This window comes from Lynx rufus, unplaced genomic scaffold, assembly GCF_022079265.1.
Source record: "Lynx rufus isolate CCGP_SWC_20201006 ecotype Redwood Valley unplaced genomic scaffold, mLynRuf1.p SCAF_36, whole genome shotgun sequence".
NCBI lineage: Eukaryota > Metazoa > Chordata > Mammalia > Carnivora > Felidae > Lynx > Lynx rufus.
Window position 1 is genome coordinate 3,864,936 of NW_025814852.1, and position 19,299 is coordinate 3,884,234.

General features: G+C 61.2%; 1 protein-coding gene across 1 annotated transcript; it reads left to right on the top strand.

The window, feature by feature from the left end:
• The first annotated feature begins 935 nt into the window (after positions 1 to 935).
• Positions 936 to 14,649, top strand: LOC124522341 (globoside alpha-1,3-N-acetylgalactosaminyltransferase 1-like). Its single transcript, XM_047093718.1, has 7 exons — positions 936 to 1,057; positions 4,461 to 4,603; positions 6,184 to 6,264; positions 6,649 to 6,708; positions 7,506 to 7,648; positions 8,532 to 8,680; positions 13,962 to 14,649. Exons 1-7 carry the CDS (start codon positions 936 to 938, stop codon positions 14,647 to 14,649), a joined length of 1,386 nt encoding a protein of 461 aa, XP_046949674.1.
• Positions 14,650 to 19,299: the final 4,650 nt, after the last annotated feature.

Sequence of the window (19,299 nt, forward strand, 5' to 3'; positions counted from 1 at the left end):
AGGACAGCCAGGGCCCTGGGGTCTCCGGGAGGGACCGGGAGGACAGCCAGGGCCCTGGGGTCTCTGGGGGGGACCGGGAGGACAGCCAGGGCCCTGGGGTCTCCGGGAGGGACCAGGAGGACAGCCAGGGCCCTGGGGTCTCTGGGAGGGACGGGGAGGACAGCCCGGGCCCTGGGGTCTCCGGGAGGGACGGGGAGGACAGCCCGGGCCCTGGGGTTTCCGGGAGGGACGGGGTGGACAGCCCGGGCCCTGGGGTCTCCGGGAGGGACCGGGAGGACAGCCAGGGCCCTGGGGTCTCCGGGAGGGACCGGGAGGACAGCCTGGGCCCTGGGGTCTCTGGGGGTGAATGGGAGGACAGCTTGGGCCCTGGAGTCTCTGGGTAGGATCGGGAGGACATCCCGGGCCCTGGGGTCCCGCCTTGTTCCTGCCGTGGGAGTGATCGCTCTGCATCACCCATTTCACAGAGCAGGAGAGTGAGGCCCAGAGAAGGGAGGCAGCTGTTTCTGGGCACAGGGCTGGTCAGCAGAGAGCTGGAAAACCACCTCCGGAGCCCCCGCCATCCCGGCAGGGACCACCCGAGCCGAGGGCGAGCCTTCCCCTTCTGCCTGGTCACTCATTCTTCCCAGACCTTGACGGTGGCCTGTTCCTCTTGGCCACAGATATTGCTGGCCGACCAGGAGGGAGTCCAGCTGGTAGGACAGGTCTAGCTACAGGACACAGGGACACCTGTGAGCTACCAGGAGCCACATTGTGGTCTCTGTCCTCGAGCCTGCCCGGCAGCTGGGGTCCAGGTGCCATAGGGGTCAGCACACACCTGGGTCTGGGCTGAGCAGGAGGCCATGACCTCAAGGAGCCTCCACTCGGCCCTCTCCTGGCTCCTGCCCGGTCTCACCTGTCCTCCCTGAGGGGCTCCAGGGCCCGGATCCAGGCCCCTGATGGCTGCTCGGGCTCCAGCCGGGAAAGATGTAGAGCCTCTGGAGCAGCTGGTCTTGTCGGGGCTGGAGGGAGGGCCGGCCACCGACGGAGCCTCAGCTGGGGAGGATGAGGCCCTCTTGGGGTGAGGAAGAGGCCAGGACCTGGTCCCGGGGTCACGGCTCATGTATACAAAGGGCCGAAATCACTGAGTGCCCGGGGGATGGCAAGTTAAAGTAGCCCCCTGACACTTGGTTTTCCTGGAGGTGCCCCCTGGCCTCCAGGGGCCTCTTCCCACCCTCTGACTCCGCCCAGGGCTGCAGCCAGGCACAGGCCGGCCCTCTGTCCAAGGTCCTGCCAGGAAGACAAGGCGGAAGGAGGAAAGGAGAAGGTCAAGGGGCGGACCGACTTCTCCCTGCCCTGAGTCGGCCTCCACTGCTGCCTCCAGGAGCCCTGGCCAAGTCATGCCACAGGGTCCAAGCACCTGGACCCTGGGGTGGTCTGCGGTCCAGGCCAGCTGGGTGGGATGGGTGTAGTCACTGGTGTCGTGTCCCCAGATGTCCAACCCACCTGGCCTCACACCCTGAGGCTTGCCTGGATGGGGAGGGCATGGTTCTGGGGCTCAGGAAGGTTGGGGTTCCAGAGTAGTTGGCGGAGGTGGGAACATGGGGGACCAGCCAGGTGGGGAGCGGTTGCAGTCATGCACGTCAGCGTCACCTCTGGATCATCCACAGGTGTTGAGTGCCGGTCCCTGGGCATACCTGGCCATGACACAGACCCGGCTGACCCTGGAGAGGGAGGCCTGTGTACCCGGGGCACCTCCCATCCACCTACCCCCGGGGGTGAGCCTGGGCCACGGCCACGCTGATGCACTTCCCCGTCTGACCCTCAGGGACAGGGGGACACTGAGGTCAGGAGAGGCAAGGACTGGCCTAGGACAGGTGAGGTGTGCAGGGTCCAAGGAGCAGGGCTGGTCTCCAGTCCTAGGCCAGCCTCTACCTCCCCATGGGGTTCCCCCTGGGAATGAGAGCCCCTGAGATGCTCGGGGGTCCCTATCCACCCCGTCCCTGTGAGGCTGTGACCTCTGGGCATCTCCAGAAGGCGCATGCACACACACACAAACACACACACACACACACACACACACACACACACACACATATTCTGACTGTCCCACTGGAGATCAGAGGGGAGTCCACACTGGGAGGGGGTGGGTAATAGGGGGGAAAGAAGAGAAAGGCTGGAGGCAGTGGGGCCATGGGGCAGGGACATCAGGATTCCTGGAAATAGCCCGGGACCCACCACATAGGGAGGGGATATGTGCCGGCTGAGGGTCAGGGGGTCCCCAAGTGTCCGGGGGATTGACAGGAACTAGGGGAGGACGGGCCTGGGGTCCTGCGTCCACCACACTGAGCCCATGGAACTAGGAAGTGTGGACGGGGCTACGGCACAGAAGGACTCAGCTTCCTCCTCCTGAACTGGGCTGCATAGACAGTGTCCCAAGGGTCCCACAGGCTCATAGACGACTCTGTGTCCTGGGACCTTCATCCCTGGCCCTCTGTTTTCCCCTCCTGGGAAAATGCTTCCTACTCCCTCAAGGTCCTTCAGAGCGGAGGGCAGCCTGGGGGCCTGGAGGACCGAGGACCTGGGTTTGCAGCACGTGGCCAAGCAGTGGACCCTGGTGTGGACACCGAGGTCAAGGGCCTCCTTGTTGGAGCCTCGGGTCCTCATTAGGAAGTGGTTCCCCAGGCAGAGCCCTGGCTGGGGCGAGGAGGCCTCGTGAGTGACCTCAGCACTGGGCCAGGGGAGGGACACGGGCCACAAGGGAGGCTTCACAAGGGAGGGTTGTCACCTGGACCCTGGAGCCCACAGGACCTGCGCCTATGAGACACAAAGAGAGAGACAGAGTCCGAGGCAGAGAATGGACCCACGAGAGAGGAAACCAGAAATTCCATGAATCGGCTCAGAAATGACACCCGGTCATCATATTCTAGCCCTTAGAACGCGGTCACATGGGCCATCCACCCGGGAGGGGAGGGGGTGACAGAGGCACGTGGGACCAGGAATCGGGAAGGCTGGGAGCCACAGTGGGGACCGCCCAGCACGTAGGCCCAGACCAGGCTCTGAGACCCGAGCCCAAACGTAATGGAGCCCCTGGCATGCGTGTCTGGTGGGCACAGGGTGTGAACGAGTTCACCTCCACCTTCCCTGGGCCTAGGACCCAGGCAGGAGGGGTGGCTGTGCCTGGACCCAGAGAGGACCCAGGCCCGCGTGAGTGTGTTCCGTGCCAGGCCGACCCCTTCCTCGTCCTTCCACGGCCACGTGTGCCCACGAGCCTCATGGGATAGCAGGCACGGGACGTGTCTACAGGTGGCTCCCTGATGGCGCCCCTACAAGTAGATGCCACAAGGACCCCACTGTGCAGACGGGTGACCGGGGGCCCCGGGAGGCACAGTGCAGGGTCCCAGCACTGGTCACGGGGAAAACCCAGGTCTGAACCCAGCTCTGTGGCCCCAAAGCCGCCCACCGGCCGCACCAGGCCTCGCGGGGACGTGTCTGGGCTGTGTTGGTGTCACTGTAGGGACAGGGCATGGGGTGGAGGGGACTCCTTTGCCGCCTGGGAGGGGCTCTTGTAGGAGCAGGAAGCCGGGTAAGGGGACCCCAGGAAGTGACCTCACCTCCCTGGTAACAGACCCCAACAGAACTCGGAACCCAGGTCACCAGGCACCCACATTCTGGAGACAGCGCCCGACTGGGCTCATTCGTTGGGACACCTTTGCCTGACGAACATGTTCTCCTGTTGTGTGCCCATGTCCCGTGGCTGCCGGCTCAGGGGAGCCCGTGGCCGTGATGCTTCCCGACCCTGGAGACAGTGGGTCAGGTCGTGCACAGGACGCCTCAGGTCTCTAGCTCGCAGGGACCCAAAGGTAACACAGGAGACCCCGAGACAGCCAGTCCAGCCCGACACCGCTCTGATCTGACCTGTGCGGCCCCACGTCCCCTCCCGTGTGTGTGTGTGTGTGTGTGTGTGCGCGCGTGGAAGGAGGTGTGGTGTGTGGAGGGCCCACCTGAGCAGGTGCAGGCTGATGAAGGGGTCAGATGCCTGGTGGGCGGGTCAGGCTCACACCCCCGTCAAGGCTGGAGGGCAGGGACAGGGTGTGCTGGGGTGGTCCTCTCGTCCCCAAGGTTCATCCCAAGCCCTGCTGGTGGATGTCACTGTGTCCCAGGCGCAGGTCTGTGCACACTCAGGTCTGTGTCCAATCTGGGAGCAGCGGGGAGGGAGGGTGGAAGGACACTGAGGATGGCTGGGCGGGGCTGTGATGTCTCCGGGCCGTCCGCGGGTCACTGTCTTTACAGAAATCAACCGATGAAATCGGGAGGCGACTGTCGGAATCCTGATTCACCTGTCCTACAGAGTTGTGCGAGTGCCCCGTCGCCCAGGAGGGCCACCCTGGACCGAGGGAGAGAGTGGCCGCACGGAGATCTCGGGAAGCAGGGCCTGGAGTTGGCCGGGGAAGGCCTCCTTCACCGCCCTGGCCCCTCCACAGGGTCCTGGTTCACCGGTCCTGGGATCAGGACCCGGAGCCCCCGGAGCCAGAGCCCGAGGGTGAGAAGGCTGGGGGTGGAATATGTGGGTTCACAGGGCCAGGGCGGTGCCGGGCCACCAATGGAGGAGCGCCCGGGGGCTGGTGTGAGGCCAGGAGCAGAGACTGAGAGCCCCGGGCTGCGGCCTGCAGGGGGGCAGAGGTCCTGGTGTGGGTTCCTGGCCACGGCTTCTCGGGGAGGCTCCGGGTTGAGTTGTGTCTCTGCAAAGGCCCCTGGAGAGGCCGGCGCTGGGTGGGGTGGGGGTCCTTCCCTCCTCTCACCCTGAGGCCTTGGAGCCCCTGCAACCATCACTCTGTTTCTTTCTCAAGTGTCTGGGACAGGAGCAGAAGCTGGTGCAGCTCCAGAGATCAACCCAACAGCATCGTGTGCCTCGGTTGCTCTGCAGGCAGGGGTGGTGCCTGGAGCGACTCCTGCAGGGGCCGGAGAGCCAGCAGGTGACCTGGGACCTGTGCGGGGACAGTGGGCACCTGAGCAGAGTGAGCTGGGTCCTGCTTCTGCTCCCGCTTCTCCTGGTTCCGCCTTTCCTGCTTCTGATCCCAACACTGTTCCTGCCACTGCCCTTCTCCCCGCCCCTGCCCCCGCCCCTGTCAACGCCCTTCTTCCCGCCCCTGCCCCCGCCCTTGCTCCCACATGGATGGCAGTCACAAATCAAGGGCCTGAAGGCCTACACGGGGTGTTTACTTTATTTTTGTTATATTTTATTTCAAATTTATTCTCCAATCCCTGACCCCGACCCCCCACCAGAATATCTCTTCCTCTTCTCCCTTATACTTGTTCTCTTCTACTTCATAGCTGTTACTTTATTTGTTCATTAGTTATAATCTATATTAATCTTCAATAAAAAGTTTTATTTATTTTACATTGTGCAATTCCTGAGCACTGGGTACGCTCACGACGCCGTGAACCACGCCACAGAATTTTGCTGCAGAATATCTCCGTCCCCAAGGGTCACCGTGTATCCGGACCCCTCGCTCCCCATTCGTGCCCCCGCCAGCCCCTGGGAACCCCCAGTCTGCTTTCTCTCCATGTTCTGTTACCTCCTCTGGAGGTTTCTTTCAAGTGCAATCTCACAAGAGATACCTTTGGGTCTGTACCGAATTTTCAGACGAGACAGATTCATTTTTGTACTTTGTGGCCGTTTGAAATAGACTTTTTCTCCATTGACATTGAAATCACAATGGATTAAGGATTAGGTGGGAAAATGGAGGCCCCTTCGGTGACAATGGTCTCGGGGTGGAGACCCCTGTGCATGCTGTGACACCACAGCCTGAAGCCAGACAGGACACGGCGGGTCCTCCCGTGGCCCCAACAGAAACCGGGAGATGCAGAAGGCCGGATGGTCACACCACACAGGGGAGAGCATCCCTCACGACCCAGGGCCAGAAAGGTTCACAGGCCTCTGGGCCAAATAATGCGCCAAAGCCAGTGCGTTCCCCGGGATGGAGGCCAGACCCGTCCCAGTCCAAGGGGAGCTGACCCCCATGGTAGCAGGCGTCAGAGATGCGGGACATCCCGGGTTGGGACTCGGGCAAGTGAGACCCGAGGGAGGCAGCGCTGGTCACCTTCAGACGGGCAGGTTTCTGGTCTGGGGACTGGCAGCCTAGGTATCCACGTGAGGAAGCAGAGGCCCCAGCCGATCCCCAGCAAGAAGTCCTCGTCCTGCAGGGGACCGGCTGGCCCAGTACTGGGAGAGCCCCCAGAGCCCGGAGTCGGCCCTTCCCCAGCCCCATGTGGGGCCCCAGGCAGGTTGGTCAGCTCTGCTCCCATGAGTTCGGTGGGGACCCTCGGCAGGTGGTGGGGTTTCCCAGGAAGAGGGACCCCGAGCCCCAGGACGCCAAGATGCAGGCCCGCGGGTAGAACAATCCAAAGTCAAGGATTCCTGACCCAGTTCGTCTTACTAGTTACCCAGGCTGTGCTATTAGCCTCGGTGTCCCCATCTGTGACATGGGGACGTAACGGGCCTTCTAGATGGGTTGGCGCATTCCCTGAGAGATGAGGTAGAATCGTGGCCTGGTGCCTGGAGGACATAAAAGGGCCACCTGGAAGGCTGTCCCAGAGTCCCCCAGGGCACAGGATTCCGGAAGCCCCTCCTTGGCCCCTGCCCACTGTCCCCCTTCTGGGAACACTCAGCGTTGTTTGTGGAGGAGGTAGAGACGATCCAGGAGGTCAACAGGTCCCACGTGGAGGAAGGTCAGCGCTGGAGGGACAGAAGGACGTGTCCCGTGCCCCCTTCCAGGGCCCGAGCTGTGACGCCCTCTGACCGGACCTCTGACCTGACGTGGTGTGGACCCCACTTCTATGGTTTCCCTCCCTCCCTCCTTCCCTTCCTCCTTCCCTAATTCAGCTGGGGAACTCAGGTGCCTGCTGTGTGCTGAGCACCGTGACCTCTCCAGTGAGCACGACCCGATAGGTCCCCCACGTGGCATCTTCCTTTGCAGGGTCTGAATGTTCCTGGCCGTGTCCCCTCTGGTGAGTCTGGGAGGAGGGCTCTGCCCACGTTCCCGACAAGGAAGCACGAGTCCAGAAGGTCCAGACGACCTGCCCCAAGTGCCAGCGTGTGGAGCCTGGACATTGGGTGGTCCCTGAGCAGAGGAGGACCTGGGCCCACGCAGCCCGGAGGAGGAGGGGGAGCACCGTGGCGGCCTGGCGCTCAAGTCCGCTGGGAGACGGTGTCCTACCCGGACCGGCCCTGTCCCCAGGGCATTCGGGGTACCTGCGCTCCCAGGTGGCAGGCTGGCCCCGGCTGGCAGGAGAGGAAGCGCCCCTGGGGCAGGACAGAGCCCTCAGGCAGAGAGGAGGGTCGCAGGTGCTCCCCCAGGGGCAGGTGGACTCGGGCGCCCTGAGGGGGCGTCACCGGGACAGCTGTGCCTTGCCAGCCCCAGTTCCCCAAATCCAAGCACAAGACCCTAACAGCCTCTGCCCCACCCCCCAGACAGAAACCGCTGCTGTCCTTGCTCCTTTGTGGATGCGTCCATGCCTGCCCTCAGCACCCTGTCTGCTCCCCACTGTGTGCACGCACCTGGACCCCAAAAGGGAGCCCCAGACCCACCCAGGAGGTGGTGCGGCCTCTGACCCGCAGCCAGCAAGCGGGAGCGCCGTCCCCATGGCCCTCCTCACCCTAAGAAGACACGTAAGCCATATTCACCAAGGTTTTTAACCATCACACACACACACGCACACACACACACACACACACACAGACACACACACATAGAGCAAAGGGTGGGGCCCTGGAGGACCTGCACATGGATGTCTCCGGCTCCTCCCGCCGCCCCTGTGCTTTTGTGGGTTTGCTCTGGTTCTCTCGGATCCTCCTCCTGGCTCCCTTGAAGGCGTCAGGTCTCTGCCTGAGTCCCTGGGTCACCCACCCACCTCTCCTCTTAGGAAGACGTGCAAATGCGCACCCTGCATTTCCTCCCATCTTCCTCTCGCCTCCCAGACTTCGCTCGTCAGATTTGGGAGTCGAGAACACCCCTTGTGTCTTCCCTCACCTGTCCTTCCACCCAGCTCTTCCCAGGCCGGCCCCGAGGCGGTCCTCGGGCTGGATTCTTCTCCTGGGAGGTGGGGTCAGGGGACAGAGGGCAGACGGTGCCGGTGGGGGCAGGAGAGGGCCGTGGCCCACAGGCCGAGTGACGGCTTGTCTGCCAGGGCCCCCGGGCTGGGTGAGCCCCGCCGGTTCTCCTCTTTCTTCCCGGGAGGCATCCTTGTCCTGAACGGGCACCAGGGAACCTGAGTGAAGAGACCACTTTGCTTTGAGGCGAGGGGCGGAGTGGCAAGGGCTGCAGAGGACGTTGGCCTTGGATGGGGAAAGCGAGGCCGGCCACGCACCGCTGTTCTGTTCAGGTCCCTCTGCCACCTGGGTGCACCTGCAGCCGGAGGGGCTGGTTCCCAGCAGGCTGGCAGCGTCCTCCAGGAGCCCCCAGTCCCTCCTCTCTGCCTGAGGACTCTCTCCCGGAGACGGGAGCCCGTCACAGCTGTCTCTGGGGACCTCTGCTTCCTCACGTTGTCACCAGGGCAGCTGGTCCCCAGAGCAGAAACCTGCCCCTCTGAAGGCGACCACCGCTGCCTCCCTCGGGTCTCACTTGCCCGAGTCCCACCCCGGGAGGTCCTGCATCTCTGACACCTGCTGCCATGGGGGTCGCCTCCGCTTGGACTGGGACGGGTCTGGCCTCCATCCCGGGGAACGCACCGATTTCGAGCATTAGTTGGCCCAGACGTCTGTGAACCTTCTGGCCCTGGGTCGTGAGGGATGCTCTCCCCTCTGTGGTGTGACCGTCCGGCCTTCTGCATCTCCCGGTTTCTGTTTGGGCCACGGGAGGACCAGCCGGGTCCTCTCTGGCGTCAGGCTGTGGTGTCACAGCACGCACAAGGGTCTCTATCTCCGATATGTGCCCTCTTTTACTAACACAGCCTCTTGTATCCTCGTGAAATCCCCTCCCCTAACCGGTGGAAGGCGCGTGTGACCAGTTCTGAGGGAGAGAATATAACAATGGGTGTCGCTTCCAAGCTGGTTCATGAAAGCCTGTGGTGTCTCCGGGTTCCTTTTCTCCCGGGTCCATTCTCTGGCTCTGTGTCAGTGTGTGTGTCTGTGTGTGTGTCTCTCTCTGACGAAGCAAGAGCAGATAACATGAGCTGCCCCAGGAGGCCCAGTGCCAAGAACCTGCAGAGGCTCCTGGCTGAGACACAGAAGTCCCGAGACCCCCCCAGTCCCAGCCGAATCCTGCCAAGAGCACGTGCCCGGTCGCGGTCTTGGAGGCGGACCCTGCCCCAGTCGAGCCTCAGCTGAGGCTGCAGCCCTGGCCTCCTGGGTGACCGTGGGGCTGAGGCTCCCAGCCGAGCCGAGCCGGGAGACTGGCACAGAAAGTGTGAGGTGGTCCAAGTAAGGTGAATGTGTCTCCCAGCACAGACAACAGTCCATCCTCCAGGTTGGGGCCCGGGCCCGCCCTCTTCCCTCCCGAGCTCTCTCCGGCCACACTGGCTCCTCTCAGCTCCTCTCCGGACAAACCCTCTGTGCCTCCGAGTCTCTGAAGCTTTGCTCGTCCCCGCAGCACACAGCACACTGCTTGCAGACGTGTGCGGGACTGGCTCCTCTTGTTCTTCTGGGTCCCAGCATCAGGGCCACCCTGGAGGCCAGTGAGACACCCCCCCCCCACCAAGGGGCCCCTGGCCACCCTCCTTCACCCTGCTTCATTTCCCGACAGTGTTGGTCTTTCCTTTCACACGGATTTGCTCTTGTGCCTTGACCCACCTCCCCCTCTGGGCTGTGAGCTCCTGGAGGGCTGGGACCTCGCGGGACCTTTGACTCCAGCCCCCAGGCCCAACACATCCCCTGCTCAGGGTGAGAGGCACAGGAGCTGTATGTGTCCAGAGAGGATCTCAGAGTCCCTACCTGCCTCTGAGCAGCTCACGCTGTGCACATGCAGACTAATAGTAAGAGGTACATGTGGGTTGGGGGCAGTGGACGCCCAGCTTGACCCCTGAGCGTCCCTTCCCGCTCCGGAGGCTTCACTGAGCACAGTGGACACAGCCTGCCCCCTGGTGGTCAGCACCGGCATGACAGCCCCAGGCAGGGAAACCAGAAAACAAAACACACACCTTTGTTTGGATGTAGTCAAGGCAGCAGCCCTCCCTGGTCCTAGGGGGGACAGGGGCAGGACCTGCGGGCTCCAGGGGCGGTGTGAGGACTTCAGAAGCCTCCCTTGTCCCCCGTTCCACCTCTCCCGTCCCGGTGCCAAGTTCATTCCGAAGGCTTCCTCACCCTAGCCAGGGCACTACCTCTGGAAGTCCTTCCTAATGAGGCCCCGGGGCTCCGACAAGGAGGGTCTTGACCTCGGTGTTCACACCAGGGTCCATGCTCGGCCACGTGCTGCCCACCCAGGTCCTCGGTCCTCCAAGCCCCCAGGCTGCCCTCCGCTCAGAAGGACCTTGAGGGAGGAGAAAGCATTTTCCCAGGACCAGGAGCATCTTGGGGCAGGGGTGGAGGTCCAGGGCCAGCAGACAAGCCTGTGGGACCCTTGGGACACCACGTCTATGCAGCCCAATTTACACAGGAGTAAGCTGAGGTCCGTCCCTTAGCCCCCTCCCACTAGGGGGGGTGTCTCCTTCTAGCTCCAGGCGGGTGGCGGACACAAGACCCCAGACCCCGACTTCTCCGGGTGCCCTGGGAAAGTGCCCAGCCCAGGCAGCCCCCTGGGTACCCGGGAGTCCCCGCTGGCCATCAGGCTGGCACGTCTCCCCACCCCACGTATGAGTCCTGGTCATGCTGCCAGCACACTGGGCGCCCCTGCCCCGTGGCAGAGCTGCCTCCAATCCCCTTCTTGCCCCGGTGTCACCTCTCCCCTCCAGGGTGAACTCCCCTTGAGCCGCTGCCGGGTGGTCAGTGTGCGTGTGTGTCTGTGTGTGTGTCTTTGTGCGTGTGTGTCTGTGTGTGTGTGTCTGTGTGTGTGTGTGTGTCTGTGTCTGTGTGTCTGTGTGTGTGTGCGTGTGCTTGCCTGTACGGTCTGGGGACATCCAGATATAACAGCCCCACCTTGTATGGGGTTTATAGGGATCCGACGGGATCTCAGGGGTCTCATTCCCAGGGCGAACCCCAGGGGAGGACTGAGTTTGGCCTAGGACGGAGACCCCCACTGCTTGGACTCTGCCCACCTCACGTATCCTGGGCCGGTCCCTGGCCTCAGTCTCCCACCTGGCCCTGAGGTTGGGCGTGGAGTGACGTCAGCGTGGACAGGGCCCAGGCTCTCCTCCTGGGTAGATGGAGAGGAGATGTGCCACGCACACAGGCCTCCCTAGCAAAGGGCAGCTGGGCCTCGTGTCCTCGGCCTGGCACGGCTGTGTGCCCTCCCCGGGGGAGTCCGTGCCGCTGATCCGTGCCGCATGGCCCTATTGTGGGTTTGTCCCCCGGACAATCCGACCCAAAGCCTGAGCTCGCACGGGAGCCTGAGGAGGCTCCAACCCTGGAGATGAGGACGTCCTGGGTGGGGGCCATGGGAGGGGCGGTGGCGGCAGGGGCCTCTGAGGGGCCGGGGCTCCATGGGCTCCCTGGAGGAAGGCCCTAGGGAGGCCGGAGTGGGGTGAGGGGTGCCCACAGGGGAGGGCGTCTGGACCAGCTCACGCAGGGCGCCGGATGTCGGGCCAGGAGTCGGGGGTCACTGCAGGTTGGGGAGGGTGGGGATGCTCTGCCTCTGTGGCCCCCAGCTGCTCACTGTGGGGGAGACGCCGTCCCACCGCCTAGGCTGTGAGCTCGAGGGCGGGGTGGTGACTGGGCTTCACCGTCGTGTGCGGGTGCCTGCACACGGCAGCAGACAGACACGGGTGCTGACGCGTGCGGGGATGAGTGAACGGACACCGGGCCGCGGCTCCCATCTGTCGCTGTAAACAGCGGGGCCCGCGTCATGCGGCTCTGGGACGGTCCCGTGAGTCAGAGAGACGTGAAGTGTTATTCCTCACCCGGCACAGTTTGAGGGCTGAGAATTCAGCAGGGCACGGGACGGGGTGTGTGCGCATGGAGCTGACCGGAGCGGGTGCCGCTCGAGCCGGGCACAGACGCCAGAAATACGTCGCTTGCGGGTGTTCTCGTCGGCCCTCCCTCTCCGGCTGGGGACGTGGTGGCCGCCGGCCTGCGGCAGAGGGAGCAGCGGGAGGGAGCGGAGTCCACACGGCCCCCAGGCGAGGGGCAGTGGCAGCAAAGAGCTGACGCGGAGGGGCAGGGAGAAGCGCCCGGGGCCTGCAGCCTGCCCGTCTGGACACGCGTGTGGGCTAAGCAGGTGACCTCTAGCCGGTCAGTCCTGGAGCCCCGACACCGGGGCGTCCGAGGGCGATGCCGCGGAAAGCCAAGCACCCTTTTCCCACTTTGATGCCGACTCAAACGCCCAGGACCCACCTGGGAGCCAGGGGAGGTGGAGGTCAGCGGTGGGATTATGGGGTGTCTCCGGGCCCATCAGTGTTCTCTTTCTCATTTCTACATCCTGTAGGAAACATGCCAGTAACTGGAACAAGGTATCACACACGATGTCTGCATAACACCCTGTTCTAGATTATCTGAAACAAGGTCCTCTACAATTAGGGTCATGGCAGACGCTGGACCCCGGCCAGCACCCCGGCGGGAGACACCGTGGCTGGCGTGCAGGGTGTGGGTCGGCAGGGCCGCCTGGCGGGGGCGGGGATGTTGGGGGACGCACATCTCCCCCAGAAACCTGCTGTGTTACTTGGGTCTCAGCCCTCCCCGCAGTGTCTACATTTTGTATTCCACCTGAAACTGGCCCAAGCTTTCGTTCCAGAATTTCACATGGCCAGTAACAGCCGGGACAGAGGAGTGAGCGCACAGGTGGGCAGGTGGTGGGCATGTCCTCAGAGGAAACCAGACTCCCCGAGTCGAGCTGTGAACCCACGATCACATCGGCTGGGTCTGGACTTGCCCCTGGTGACCTGACTGGTGGCTGGGCAGGGGTGTGTGTGTGTGAGTGTGTGTGTGTGTGTGTGTGTGTGTGCATGTCCCCTATTGACACGGAGTGCCCACCTTCCCTGTGGGAGGGGTTTCTGGGCCAGGCACCGGGAAGTAGCCTTAGGGCCTGCTCAAAAAACTGTCACCCAGGGGCTCACCACACTTGCCCGATGACGGGGGAGCTGCTGTGTGCAGGGTGGGGAGCAGCGAGCCCCCTCGAAGAGGGACCAGCCATGGGAGGCGGTTGGAGAAGACTTCCAACCTCTTGGGGTTGGGGAGATACAGACCTGGACCCGGAAGCTTTCACGCTCGGGTTCAGTGCTGGGGCGCGAGCAAGCCCCCTCTTCCTCCAGGGGCCCTCTTTGGCCTCCCCTGGCCACAGGCTGGGCCTGAGTCCTGATCTGGGGGAGATGGGGGGTGACCCCTCCTCGGAATACCCGCCGTTGGCTGAGGGCCCAGTAGCCTTCAAGGGAGGGCCCTGCAGGGGCAGACACAGTCCTGGGGGGCCAGGGACCGACCACTGAGCCAAGAGGGGCAGGTGGCCGGCCCTGCAGGTTCTGCGAAGTCTGCGAGGGCACGTTGACCAGAGCTGTGCCCGCCCGGAGGGTCTCGACTCCCTCACAGCAGGGGGGAACCTGCAGGGGATTTGCCAGGGGCGGGTCCTGCGGGTGGAGGGGGTCTGCCAGGGGAGCTCGGCACGGGGGTGCGCTGCTGGCTCCAGCATGCTGACTCGAGGCTGCACGGGTTTCCAGCCTCCTCCGCCTCAGGCTTGCTCCCCTTTGTAAGATGGGGCGCTGGTGGTCCCCCGTCCCCCGGGGCAGAGGTTAGGGAGGCGCCGCGGGCACACTCGCCCAGGACAGGCCAGGACAGCGGCTGTTCCTTAAGCAGCCCAGGGTCTGCCTCCTCGATAAGGCGCACAGGTCCGCGGCCCCCGGCTTTGGGCTCCTGCCGCCAGCCTCTGGCAGCGACCCTCCTCCCGCCCTGTCCCCTGTCCCTGTAGATACGTGGCCTTCCTGGAGCTGCTCCTGCAGTCGGCGGAGAAGCACTTCATGGCGGGACACAGGGTCACCTGCTACGTGTTCACCGACCGGCCGGGGGATGTGCCCCGCGTGCCCCTCGGGGAAGGGAGGCAGGTGGGGGTCCTGGAGGTCCGGAGCTACTCGCGCCGGCAGGACGTGTCCGTGCACCGCGTGGAGATGATCCGCAACTTCTCCCGGCGGCGCTTCCTCCACGAGGTGGACTCTCCGGTGTGCGCGGACGTGGACGTGAGGTTCCGCGACCACGTGGGCGTGGAGATCCCGTCCCCGCTCTTCGGCACCCTGCACCCCGGCTTCTACGGGGCGGCCCGCGAGGCCTTCACCTACGAGCGCCGGCCGCAGTCCCAGGCGCACGTCCCCAGGGACGAGGGCGACTTTTACTACGCGGGAGGCTTTTTCGGGGGGTCGGTGGCCAAGGTTCTGAGGCTCACGTCGGCCTGTCACCAGGCCACGGTGGTCGACCGGGCCCACGGCATCGAGGCGGTGTGGCACGACGAGAGCCACCTGAACAGGTACCCGCTGGACCACAAGCCCACCAAGGTGCTGTCCCCCGAGTACCTGTGGGACGAACAACTGCTGGGCTGGCCCGCCGTCGTGAAGAAGCTGAGGTATGTGACCGTGCCCAAGAGTCACCGGGGCATCCGGGACTGATGACGGGCTGGCCTAGTGTCCGTCAGGGGTGCCACCCTGACCCCAGCCGTCAGAGCGGATGGCCTGTCGCCGCTCCCTTTCTCTGTCCGGTCGCGGGACATCGCCGAGGCCCGGCGCCGCCCGCATCGGGCACGGGCACAGTTAGGCTTGACCGGGGGCCTGCCGGGGGGCACGGCTCCAGCAAGACCCCTTGCTCTTCGGGTTCCTGGTCAGAGTTGAAAGGTCGCTTGCAGCCGCGGGCAGGACGTGAAGGTGAGGCCGGATCAGGACCCCCTTGGCTGGCGCCTGGCTTCCCGGCAGCCTGGGGCACAGCCCGCCGCCCGCTGGGGCAGGACAGCTCCCCCACCCCCTGGCCTCCCTCAGTCACTGCGGTGTTGTGGGTGTCACGCTTGCCCTGTCACTGCCACTAAAATGTTTCTGGCGGATGACGGGAATTGCGGGTTGTCCCGGAAACCTGCCTTGTGCGCTTCCTCGAGGCCCCGGCCAGGCCTGAGTGCTGCAGTCTCTCCGCCTCGCGTCTCCCTTCTCACATCAAGGACAGGGCGGTCCGCGTTGCCACTATTTCTCCGTGACGTTGGCCAACTGTTACAATTTCTGGGTCACTTGCCGCCATAAACGGCTCCAATTTTATGTCGGATGCTTTTTATTTTTATTTTTTAATTTTTTTTAAGGTTTATTTATTTTTGAGAGAGAGAGAGAGAGAGACCATGAGCTAGCGGGGAGGGGCAGAGACAGAGGGAGACACAGCATCCGAAGCAGGCTCCAGGCTCCGAGCCGTCAGCACAGAGCCCGACGCGGGGCTCGAACCCACGAACCGTGGGCCGAAGTTGGAGGCTCAACCGACTGAGCCCCCCAGGCGCCCCTAAACCTTGATAATGTTAACCATGTTCAGGTGTCCAATTCAGTGGCAATAGGTACATTCACTGTTCTGCAACTGTCCCCTCCGTCCATCTTCACGACTTTTTCGTCACCCCAAACCCTGTGTCTGCCCACTAGACCCTAACCCTCCCACACCCATCCCCCTCCCCAGGCCCGGCACCCACTGCTCCTCCCACCCCTCTGAATCTGACTGTTCTCGGTCCGTCATGAGCGGGGTCCTCCAATATCGGTCCTTTAGGGACTGGCTTATTTCCCGTAGCACAGTGGCCTCAAGGTCTGTCCCCGTGAGCCTGGACCTGACCCACTTTTCCCCCAGAGGAGTTGCTCAGCTCTGTCTTGTCTAACCTGAGCCTCCTCGGTCCCCTGTGCTCCCCTCATCTTCCTCCTCAGCCTGAAGGACCCCGGGGCCCCGTCCCTTGGGCCTCACCGATCCCACCCCATCCGAACCGAACTGTTCAGTCCAGATGCCAGACACACACCCCTGGGGGCCTCGGGCCTCCCCTGCCCACCCGTCCGTGTCAGGTATCTGCTCCTCCCGCAGGTGTCCCCATGTCAGGAGAGAGACACCAGGTCCAGACCCTTGGTGTCATCTGTGACTTCTTGCTGGCCACCAACTCTCCCAGTGGTGAGGTGGCTACCGGAGGGCACTAAATGTTCAAGACATTTCAAGGCATATGTTAGTCTCGGCTGCCTAAGGCAATGGCTGAACCGAGCAGAACGACTGGAAGAAAGGCCGAGTGGTGAGGAGCTTTAGGGAATAAGGACCTAGAACCTCTGGCCCATTATTCCTGAGCCTCTAGGACGCTTGCGTGCATGGGCTGGGTGCATGTTCAGGAAAGACCTGAGAAGGGCCCCGGCTCTCCCCTCTGGTGACTGTCAGACTCTGCAATTAGGAAGTAAAGGTCAAAGCAGAGTTGTAAACAGCCTGGGTGGTGTGGAAGGTGTATCCTGATCTTTGTAGACCATCTCCTCCCCATCTGTAAAGACTGGAGGTTGTTTTCTTCTTGGGGGGGGGGCGGTGGTTCTGCGTGTTTAAGGAAATGTCTGCCCAATGAGCACTACATTCACAGAACAGACACTTCGGTGACCACACACGACAAGGCATACAGATTTTACACAATTAGTTCAGAAAAGTCACTACAGTAGCAACTACTGCGAGCTGTGCCAGTAAACCCTGGAGGGGAAGACTGATATTTGAGTTGTACATTATACTATTCAAAATGTCAATTTTCAACAAAAACATTTAAAAATTTTTAATGTTTATTTGAGAGACAGAGAGACAGAGACAGAGACAGAGCGCAAGTAGGGAGGGGCAGAGAGAGAGGGAGACACAGAATCCAAAGCAGGCTCCAGGCTCCAGCTGTCAGCACAGAGCCCGACGTGGGGCCCGAAGCCACAAACCATGAGATCATGACCTGAGCTGAAGTCAGACACTTAACCGACTGAGCCACCCAGGTGCCTACCCAAAACACTTTTTACAAAAAGTTTATTTATTTATTTTGAGAGAGAGAAAGAATGAATGGGGGGCAGAGAGAGAGGGGGACAGAGGATCCTACGTGGGCTCTGTGCTGACGGCAGAGAGCCTGATGCGGGGCCAAAACTCACAAATCATGAGGTCGTGACCTGAGCTGAAGTCGGATGCTTAACCAACTGAGCCACTCGGGCACCCCAACTAAAAAACACTTTTGAGGTGTGGAAAGAAACAAGAACATGGACCCCGTAGACTGTTGAAAACAAAGCAATTGACAGAAACCGTTTCTGAGGAAGCTCATGCATTAGACTCTCTAGACTTACTTAAAACCAACTATTTCAAATATGTACAAATACCTAAAGGAAACCATGAGAACAATATCCCCCAGGGAGAAGATAACAATGGTGAATGCATTAGGAAGGGTCCCCTCCTCTCTTTTTGAGGAATTTGGGGACAAGTCGTGTTAATTCTTTGTCAGATGGTTGGTAGAATTAACCAGCAGTGAATCCTAGCACTGAGATTTTCTTTGTTGGGAGGGTTTTGATTCCTGATTCAATCTCTTACTATAGGTCTATTCAGATTTATTATTTATTCTTGAGTTGCTTTTGGTAGTGTTTTTATTTCTAGGAATTTATTGTTGTTTTTTTTTTAGAGCGAGAGAGAGAGAGAGAGAGAGAGAGACGGAAAAGTGGGGCTCACTGGAACTTGTGTTTTACCTGAAGTGGGGCTTGAGCTCACCTGATGTGGGACTTGAACACACAAATTGTGAGATCATGACCTGAGCCGAAGTCAGTCTTAATGAATGAGCCACCCAGGCACCCAGAAATTTACCCGTTTTATCTAGGCTGTCTGATGTGCTGGTGGAAAACTCTTTGTGGTATCGTCTTATAATCCTCTTTATTTCTGTAAGGTTGGTAGTGATGTCTCCATGTTCATTCCTGATTTTAACAATTTGACTCTACATCCCCCCCAGCCCCGATCAGGCTAGGATGGGGCTACTATTATAAACAGCAAAGAGAAAAACCAGAAAATAACCAGTATTGGTGAGGATGTGGAGAAATCAGAACCCTCGTGCCCTGTTGGTGGGAAGGTAAAATCTGCCACCGCTCTGGAAAGCAGTGTGGTGTTTCCTCAAGCATTAAAAATGGAACCGCCATAGGATGCAGCCATTCCACTTCGGGATACACATTCAAAGAATTGAAAGCAGGATTGTGAAGAGTTATTTGCACACCCAAGTTTGCAGCAGCACAATTCCCAGCAGCCAAGAGGCAGGAGCACCCCCCAGTGTCCACCTCCACCAGTGGGTGATGGATGAACAAAATGTGGTAGGAACGTGCATTGGTACATCACCCAGCCTTCAGCGGGAAGGAATTGCTGACACGTGCCATGTGGGTGAACCTTGAGGACAGGATGCTAAGTGAACTAAGCAAGTCACGAAAACACAAACGTTGCATGGTTCCACTTCTATGAGATGAGGCATGTAGGGTGGTCGGCCTCACAGAAGCAGAAGGAGCAGGGTGGTTTTGGGGAGCTGGGCAGGCGAGGGAGACCGGGAGTTGCTGTCCACCAGGTATAGAGTTCCGGTTCTGCAAGATGCAAAAGATCTGGGCATCGGTTGTGCACCACTGAATATGCACCGTGACACTGTGCTTCACGGTAAATATATATTTGGTCTTCACCCCTGTTTCTGGCACAGATTTCCCCAATTTCCTGAGTGATGAAAACCGTGACATTGCCTTTTGCTGTGTTCATGGGTGGCTTTTGGACTCTACCTGAGGGGGGAGGCTGGCTGCTGGGGGAGCCGACCCTGTGATTAGATGGCTGGAACTTTCCATCCCCTCCCCCCACCTCTGGGGAGGGAGAGGGGCCGGAGACGGCGTTTGCTCCCCAGTGACCAGTGATCCAATCAATCGTGCCCGTGTAATGAAGCCTCCCCGAACGCCCATCTGACTGGTGAACACGTGGAGATAGCAGAGAGTGTGACATGCTCGGTTACTGTCACGGGGCCCGAGTGTGCTGGGCACTGGCTTCGCGGGTCCCAACAGACCAGGTTCGGCCACTCACCGCTGACAAAAGCCAAGGGCAGAGAGACACAGGAAAGGGTGGTGACTCAAGAAAGGATCCATTTCGGTGAGGCCGGCGCTGGGAAGACGGGGGGCTGACATCTCAAGGTGCTGCAGACAGTCCTGGTGGTGGTTCTCTCTCTCTCTTTTTCTTTCTTTTTTTAATTTTTAAAAATTTTTTAATGTTTATTTATTTTTGAGACAGGAGAGACAGAGTACGAGCAGGGGAGGGGCAGA

Coding starts and splice junctions, on each gene's coding strand:
- LOC124522341 (XM_047093718.1), top strand. CDS start 936: ATGGCTGCTCGGGCTCCAGCCGGGAAAGATGTAGAGCCTCTGGAGCAG. Junction 6,709..7,505: donor CAGGTCCCACGTGGAGGAAG/GTCAGCGCTGGA, acceptor GCCTGCCCTCAG/CACCCTGTCTGCTCCCCACT. Junction 7,649..8,531: donor TCCTCACCCTAAGAAGACAC/GTAAGCCATATT, acceptor CGTTGTCACCAG/GGCAGCTGGTCCCCAGAGCA.